The 8,832-nt window shown below is 50.1% G+C and overlaps 1 protein-coding gene across 4 annotated transcripts; it reads left to right on the forward strand.

The window, feature by feature from the left end:
- Positions 1-159: 159 nt before the first annotated feature.
- tmem231 (transmembrane protein 231) lies at positions 160-8,616 on the forward strand. Of its 4 annotated transcripts, none has more exons than XR_013935770.1 (8): positions 160-531; positions 2,187-2,353; positions 3,265-3,393; positions 3,621-3,764; positions 5,637-5,718; positions 5,812-5,917; positions 6,587-7,861; positions 7,989-8,607. XR_013935770.1 is itself a non-coding variant. In XM_080474638.1 (8 exons), the coding sequence occupies exons 1-7, from the start codon at positions 393-395 to the stop codon at positions 6,747-6,749; spliced, it is 930 nt and encodes a 309-aa protein (XP_080330764.1). In that variant the 5' UTR covers positions 166-392; the 3' UTR covers positions 6,750-6,764; positions 8,426-8,616. The 4 variants fall into 4 exon arrangements, 2 of the variants coding, with proteins under 2 accessions (XP_080330763.1, XP_080330764.1); XR_013935771.1 differs by having other exon boundaries at positions 6,587-6,988; positions 8,426-8,607; XM_080474638.1 differs by having other exon boundaries at positions 166-531; positions 6,587-6,764; positions 8,426-8,616.
- The last annotated feature ends 216 nt before the right edge of the window (positions 8,617-8,832 follow it).

Raw genomic sequence — 8,832 nt, forward strand, 5'->3', positions numbered from 1 at the left:
CATGGTGACTCTTCAGTAAAGCTGTTCTGCTGCTCATGGTGATGGTGTCTACAAAGTGACATAATAAATTGAACAGACAGAGAAAAGTCAATAATAATCACTCCTTCCTCATGCACCATTCTGTTGGTCTGATGTCCTTGAACGCACCACGGCCGCTCTGTTACCATAGTAACCGCGGGACTCCAACATGGCGCCGTCCGTGCGGCTTCATTAGCTCACGGAGCTAACGTCAATATACCGCAAATACGACACGTTCCGGTTCTACACTCCGACCCGTGGCTTGATGGTGATCCGGTGAGCAGCACGTGACCCCCGGGCGGCTGAAGCGCGTCTTTTCCTCCGCCTGCTCACGGTCCTCCACCTTGTTAGCTCCCGTGCTAACAGGCTAGCCCATGGCTTCCTACGAAGTGTTCCGTCACCCGGTTCTGCTCCGGTACCGGACCAGCCTGTGGAGCAAAGCCACGCTGTTCCTGCTGCTGGTTCTGGCTCTCACCTACATCCCGCCGCTGCTGGTCGCCTACCGGAGCCAAGGTACTGAATTCACCTTAGTTAATACTATTCAAGGTACTTTATCACTTTATAACTAAAAAACTTTATCACTTAATCAGGAAAAGAGCAGGTATAGAAAAAACGTCCCTCTAACAGGAAGACCCATAGGAGGAGGAGGAACCTTCAGAACCAGACCCAGAGGAGGAGGAGGAACCTTCAGAACCAGACCCATAGGATGAGGAGGAACCTTCAGAACCAGACCCAGAGGATGAGGAGGAACCTTCAGAACCAGACCCAGAGGATGAGGAGGAACCTTCAGAACCAGACCCAGAGGAGGCTTTGACTACAGACTTTTTGATGTGATTATTGCAGCAGCACTCTTCTAACAGAATAGAACAATAATTTTAGTTTTATTTGAGTTTCACCAAAGCTGAACTGAAGGTAGAGAACAGATTAATCTGGTTCCACTGTGGGGGGGGGGGGGGGGGGGGGCAGTTGTAGTTCCTGCAGAGGATCTGAATTAATCCCACTGCCGTCACATCGAGACAAAACCAGGAAGATTGAGGCGATGAAAGCTTCATCATGGGGAACGTCGGCTCGTGTCTCTGGTTCCAGTGAGCAGCTCTTTTATTCTCACGGTGTTCAGTGGGACTAGGTTTCTCCCCAGCGGAACCACAATAAATGCTCCATGTCTATCAGAACACAGACTATGTTTTTGGAACATTTCTGGACCTTTGGTTCCGTCTTCTAACAAGAACTCGTCTCCTTCCCAACGAAGCGGTTCCCCACAGAGCTCAGACCAGGATAATGAAGTCACCCTGGGTTTTCTTCTTCTCACGTCCTCGGCCTGTGTCCTGAGTCCAGGACGTAAGGTCCTGCTGGAACCAAGCAGCTCTGTGCAGGAACCTTTTCCGAAGGGAGTGGGAATGATGTGTGAAACTAAGCGGCCTCACCAGGGTCGGACCCCAGCTCAGGTTCCTGTGTCGTGGCTGCTGAGACCAGGTGATGGACCAAAGACGCCTCCAGCTTTCCCCCTGCTGCTCTTCAGGAGGTTCCTGTCCTCCTTCAGCTCGCCTCAGAACATCTACATTACTGCACTTTTACTTCAAATGTGGCCATGGATTGAAAAGAACCAAACGGACCTTTATTAAGCAGAACTGAGTTGAGGTTCTGGCTCGGCCCTCCACAGGAAGCATCATGAATCTCATTATTTTCAACCTAAAACGCGTTCAAATGAATCGTAGTCCATGAAAGGACTTCAATATTTATTCGTTTTATTTCATTTGAGTAGCATAATCACCAAAATACAGGTTGCAAAGAAAAGGAATACAAAGTACCTGCTCAAAAGTACTATGTACAATTCACTGAACTGATGAAAATCCTACCACTCGCAGTACAGTGACAGTGTCACACCACTTATTGTACATCGTAAGTTGAAAAGTGAAAATGAAATGAAAAGTACTACACAGTACTACACAGAAAAGAAGGACAGAATATTGTCTCTTACCTGGAGGACACGAAGCAGAAGCACAGAAATCCTGTAAAAGTCGCCCGAAAAACTCAAAATCAACAAACTGCTCGTCAGGTGGAACTGCAAACACACAGAGGGGCAAGAGAAAGAGCACTGTTATCTGTGTGTGTTAATGTGGAGCCGTCCTGCTTCACTGTTTGGTGTAACGAAGCTGCTGCTGCTTCAGGTTTCTGGATTAAAAGGAGCAGCTACGAGGAGCAGCCGGTGGTCAGGTTTCAGTACCAGATTGTTCTGCTGGCAGCGACCAGCACCCGGGGAGATTACCTGGCCTGGAGCACCTTCCCCCACCTCAACCACCTGCTGGGGTCCAACCTCCGGACCCCCGTCGTCTCTGTGAGTCTCTGCTGGCCTCCTGACTGACCTTCCTCCTGACTGACCTTCATCCTGACTGACCTTCCTCCTGACTGACCTTCCTCCTGACTGACCTTCATCCTGACTGACCTTCATCCTGACTGACCTTCCTCCTGACTGACCTTCATCCTGACTGACCTTCATCCTGACTGACCTTCCTCCTGACTGACCTTCATCCTGACTGACCTTCATCCTGACTGACCTTCCTCCTGACTGACCTTCATCCTGACTGACCTTCATCCTGACTGACCTTCATCCTGACTGACCTTCCTCCTGACTGACCTTCATCCTGACTGACCTTCCTCCTGACTGACCTTCATCCTGACTGACCTTCATCCTGACTGACCTTCCTCCTGACTGACCTTCATCCTGACTGACCTTCCTCCTGACTGATCTTCCTCCCGACTGACCTTCCTCCCGACTGACCTTCATCCTGACTGACCTTCATCCCGACTGATCTTCCTCCCGACTGACCTTCATCCTGACTGACCTTCATCCTGACTGACCTTCCTCCTGACTGACCTTCATCCTGACTGACCTTCCTCCTGACTGACCTTCATCCTGACTGACCTTCATCCTGACTGACCTTCCTCCTGACTGACCTTCATCCTGACTGACCTTCCTCCTGACTGACCTTTAAGATAGAACACTGAAAAATTGACAGATAACTTCACCAACATCCACATTATAGAAGATCAACATCTAGATTATAGAGCATCAACAACTAGATTATAGAGCATCTTCCTCCTCCAACATCTAGGTTATAGAGCTTCAACATCTAGATTATAGAGCATTAACAACTAGATTATAGTGCATCTTCCTCCTCCAACATCAGATTATAGAGCATTAGATTAAAGGGTCACTTCCTGTTTTGGTGTGAACTGGATCCACAGGTGAGAGAGGAGGACCAAAACCAGGACGGGAAGTTGGACCTGCTCACCTTTCAGCTGCAGCTTCCTCTGAAACCTGCAGAGCAGCTCTACGGCGTCCAGCTGCTGCTCACCTTCAGCTACCGGCTCTTTGTACGTATCCCAGCGCACCACCTCTCCTCAGTGTGGCTCTGGAAGAAAATAACCTCGTCACATTGAATGTCAATGATTGGCTGGAATAAAAGTATCAGGAAGTTGTTGGTCATTGATCTGTCGTCTCGCTGCTGCACGTGTGTGTTGATCCTCATGATAGTGTCCTCCTGCTGAGGAGGCAGTCGGGGACGGTCCCCTGAGAGGTTTCATGTCCTTTGTCTCCTCAGCGGATGTCCACGCTGGTGATGCAGAGTCTGGCCTTCGTGCAGCACTCCTCTCCTGTCCCCGGAGCCAAGCTGTGGGTTGGTGGAGACCTGAGGCTGCAGCAGAGGACGCCGCTGCCTCACCGAGGACTCCACAACGTCTACAACGTGAGAACACACACAAGTACTTAGTTACTTTCTATCCCTGCTGAACAGCCAAACTAGCACAGGAAGGGTTGTCGAGGCAACGGGCTTGAAGGAGTCATATCATTCAAACTTCACTTCCTGAAGGTTCTCCAGCAGGACTACTCGTCCCCATACCTGGACTGACGTCCCAGAAGTGAAGACAGTCTGTCCTCTCTGTCCCTGGCTTGTTCCAGGTTTTAAAAAGTGTGTTGCTCCAAGCAGCCAATCAGAATCAAACCCTATATAGTGTCATTGGGGGTTTAGCCAATCCCAATCAAGGTAGGCCCTCCCTTTGACTCCTCCCACAATTAGGCAGCTCTGCTCTGGCACATGGCACCACGAGAGGAAGTACTTCCTCCTCTTCCCAAGATGGGCATGTGTGGGCGGAGCCAGTCCAGCTGACACAGACACAGCAGATTCTGAATGTAGCTCCTATGATCCAATATTCAAATGAGGAAAATCAAGGAGGAGCTAGAAACTTAGAATACTGAAGGTTTCTGGACCGACCAGACCAGGAGGAGGAGGAGAACAGGAGGAGGAGGAGGAGGAGGAACAGGAGGAGGAGGAGGAGGAGAACAGGAGGAGGAGAACAGGAGGAGGAGGAGGTGAACAGGAGGAGGAGGAGGAGGAGGAACAGGAGGAGGAGGAGGAGGAGAACAGGAGGAGGAGAACAGGAGGAGGAGGAGGTGAACAGGAGGAGGAGGAGACCAGGAGGAGGAGACCAGGAGGAGGAGGTGAACAGGAGGAGGAGGAGAACAGGAGGAGGAGGTGAACAGGAGGAGGAGGTGAACAGGAGGAGGAACAGGAGGAGGAGGAGAACAGGAGGAGGAGGAGGAGAACAGGAGGAGGAGGAGAACAGGAGGAGGAACAGGAGGAGAACAGGAGGAGGAGGAGAACAGGAGGAGGAGGAGGAGAACAGGAACAGGAGGAGGAGGAGACCCGGAGGAGGAGGAGGAGGAGGTGAAACGATGGAGGATACTACTCCTTTAACGGTACACCACTGAACCACCTATGATGGAGTTTCAGTCGTTTCCTGTTAGTCACTGAACAGCAGTGGCGTGCGGTGGTGTTCCAGTCAGGGCCAGCAGTAACATGATGTCCTCCAGGGTGGCGTCTGACCGGGTTCGGACCGTATGAGTCTGGACTCCTGTCCTGCATGTGTCCGTCTGTCTGTGTGGATGAGCGATCTCTGTTGGTCTGACCTGAAACCTGAGCTCATTTAATCATGGCGGGTCGCTACCATTGTATGGGAACACAACTTTACTAACAGCAGCGCCAGTCTAATGCAGAGACAGTAAATAAAATAAATAAATAAAATCTAGAACTCACCATCGCTGGTAGAGGAAATCCATCCTGCCGTCCTTCTAGATGAATCGCTCTGTGAGGCTGCTGACACCTCTGCTGCTCCATGTTCTGGAGCTGTTCTGAAGAGTCACCATGAGCAGCAGAACAGCTGTACTGAAGAGGTCCAGAAGCAGGTCCAGAAGCAGGTCCAGAAGCAGGTCCAGAAGCAGGTCCGCCATAGTATCGCCTGATCTAGATGTTAAATTCGCCGCCATCACCTCCAGAACATCAGATAATAACAGAGCGTCATCACCACCTGCTCACGGGCCAATCTCTGCTTGCCCTGGGTTCTGTCAATAACATCACAGTCTGATTGGCTGATGATCCTGTCACTCAACATTTATACCCAATAGCAGCGTCCAGTGTCCATCAGAGGTCAGCAGCGCTGATTCCAGACACAGATTTCAGAATCGGTTCTAATCCTAAAAGCAGTGCCTTGCTGCCCTGACTGCTCCCCTCAGCTGAACAGTTTGTGAACAAACCCTGAAACGTCTCTGTTTGGACGCCAAGGTGTCGGTGATCGACGCCTCCAGCCCCTTCGCCAGCTCATACGACCTGGAGAAGATAATGAGGAGCTACCAGCAGAGAAACTGTGAGTGCAGCTGTGTTAATGTCTGAACTCCTCTGCCTCTTGCACCGTGGAGGTTTAACTGCTGTGCTCTGTGTTCTGGTTCTGTCCCCCCAGTGACCACGGTGCTGTCCTGTCCCGCTCCCATCTGGACTGTGGGACGAGCTGCAGCTTCACCCTTTGAGCTTAACGCTGAAATCCGCTACCCAGTGGAGGTCATCACATATCCTTCAGCTCAAAAGTCTCCGAACCGACTTCAACTTTAATGTTAAATTCACTGTTTGATGGCGAAACGTCACAGAAGTATTTTAATGCCGGTAAACTTAAAATATTCATTCCACTATTGTCTACTGACACTTCTACCACAGCTGGAACCCTGCTCAACAGAAGTTATTATACTTCATAAACTAACAACTACTAGTGTGTGTGTGTGTGTGTGTGTGTGTGTGTGTGTGTGTGTGTGTGTGTGTGTGTGTGTGTGTGTGTGTGTGTGTGTGTGTGTGTGTGTGTGTGTGTGTGTGCGTGCGTGCGTGCGTGCGTGCGTGCGTGCGTGCGTGCGTGCGTGCGTGCTTGATATTGATCACTAATAACTAGAATGGCGCCACCTGGAGTTCAGAGATATATTGACTTTTCAAACTGTACTCGTGGTGATAAAGACTCAGGAAGGAGCCAGAGATTTATCTAAAGAAAAGCTTTTCTTCAACTTTGTCTTAAGTTCAGGTATGCAGGATTCTAACAGGTAGTCCAGCAGTGAGACACGTAAAGACAAAGGGAGACTCGGTGAGTGAGTCCTGGAGTGATGAGGACCAGCTGCCTCCAGACTGACATGAAGGTTTGTAGATGTAGAACTGACAGAACACGTTGGAGCTTTGGCCTTGACTGTCCCGTCCACCTACCGGCCGGGTTTCTGGGAAACCATCAAGTTTGCCTGGATTCAGTACGTCAGCGTCCTCCTGGTCCTCTACTGGGTCTTCGAGCGCATCCAGAGATTTGTTTTCCAGAACCAGATTCTACCGACTGTCGTGGTTCCTGTGGGGAAGCAGCACCGATGGTGACGCTGTGACCTGCTGGTACCGACCGTCTTCACCACGCCTCCTGGGCTTTCCTCCATGTCTTTGTCTTTGTCTCAGATAAACTACCTGTTCAAGTCAAATCAAACTGAAAACACTTCCTGTTTCACTAAACTGCTGTTTACTGGTGGAGGAGCGTCTCATTAATCCTGAACAGCAACATGAAAGATGTTCCTCTGTTTAGGGTTTAGCCACCAGAGTCAAAACAAGAGCCTGTGTCTCCAGTAGGTGTAGTTCTACGTCACTCAGTTAAACGTAGTTCGCTTCTCTTTCTGCTGCCGACTGCATCCTGGTGGTTTCTCTGCTTTGTTGTTAATGTGGAGCATCGTAAAGGATTAAGTTATTCAAACTTCACTTCCTAAAGGTTCTCCAGCAGTACTACTCGTCCCCATACCTGGACTGACGTCCCAGAAGTGAAGACAGTCTGTCCTCTCTGTCCCTGGCTTGTTCCAGGTTTTAAAAAGTGTGTTGCTCCAAGCAGCCAATCAGAATCAAACCCTATATAGTGTCATCAGGGGTTTAGCCAATCCCAATCAAGGTAGGCCCTCCCTTTGACTCCTCCCACAATTAGGCAGCTCTGCTCTGGCACATGGCACCACCAGAGGAAGTATTTCCTCCTCTTCCCAAGATGGGCATGTGTGGGCGGAGCCAGTCCAGCTCACACAGACACAGCAGATTCTGAATGTAGCTGCTATGATCCAATATTCAAATGAGGAAAATCATCCTCCAATCCATCCAGACCTGGAGCTTGGAGCTCCACCCAGACCTGGAGCCCCATCCAGACCTGGAGCTTGGAGCTCCACCCAGACCTGGAGCCCCATCCAGACCTGGAGCTCCAGCAGGACCTGGAGCTTGGAGCTCCACCCAGACCTGGAGCCCCATCCAGACCTGGAGCTTGGAGCTCCACCCAGACCTGGAGCCCCATCCAGACCTGGAGCTTGGAGCTCCACCCAGACCTGGAGCCCCATCCAGACCTAGAGCTCCAGCAGGACCAGCACCCTCTGCTCAGGGTGGGACTCTTCAGCTGGAGCTTCTGGTGCAGTGGTTCTGGTGCAGTGGTTCTGGTGCAGTGGTTCGGGTGCAGTGGTTCTGGTGCAGTGGTTCTGGTGCAGTGGTTCGGGTGCAGTGGTTCGGGTGCAGTGGTTCTGGTGCAGTGGTTCGGGTGCAGTGGTTCGGGTGCAGTGGTTCTGGTGCAGTGGTTCGGGTGCAGTGGTTCGGGTGCAGTGGTTCGGGTGCAGTGGTTCTGGTGCAGTGGTTCTGGTGCAGTGGTTCAGTAACAATGAGCTGATTGATGATTCTGAGCTCAAATAACTGATTGTGTTTTCTGTCTGATCAATCTTTTGAAATGATGGAACTCAAGGTCTCTTGGGGTCTGGATCTGATCCCAACCGACCTGGACAGGTGAGCAGTCCCTCTCAGGACGAACACCCCCCCACAGGTCGGTTAACCTCAAACTTTATCAATGAAAGAGAAGCACCTGTAGAAAACAGGTAAACACAGTGAGAACTAACTGCACAGTAAAGATCCAAAGCCTGGACTCAAACCGGGCGTTCCCATGAAGGCAGCAGTGCTCCATCCACTGCACCACCTCTCTGACCTCCCACTGTCACATCAACAAACAGACTTTAAGACCCTGTTTATTTCATCTTTTCTGTCCACAGGTTCCTGCTGTCGTCCTCTGGTGGATCCACACTGACTCTGTTTTCCTTGTTTACTGGTGTTTTGAGGCAAACAAAGTTTTTATGTATTTGTACACTTGGTACACGTTTACATCAAGAGTTGTATGGAAATTTGTGATAAGCTTGGCTTTAAAGTTACATTAATAAACAATCTGTCTAAATCTATTCCACGTAAAGAGATGGTTTTTTCTAACAGTTTTTGAAGGAGTTTCACATTCTCCCAAAAATACTCACACACATTTGAAAGTAAACAACAGTATTTCATTTATCATCTGCAACTTTACCTTTAGACGTCACCGAGGCCCTGTTTGCATGTTTTCAAGTGAAAACCCAAAACCTTCCTTGTGTTGGGATATATGGTTGGTTATTAGCATTAAATTACTGTAAGT

This window comes from Lipophrys pholis, assembly GCF_963383615.2.
Source record: "Lipophrys pholis genome assembly, chromosome: 11".
Taxonomy (NCBI): Eukaryota; Metazoa; Chordata; class Actinopteri; order Blenniiformes; family Blenniidae; genus Lipophrys; species Lipophrys pholis.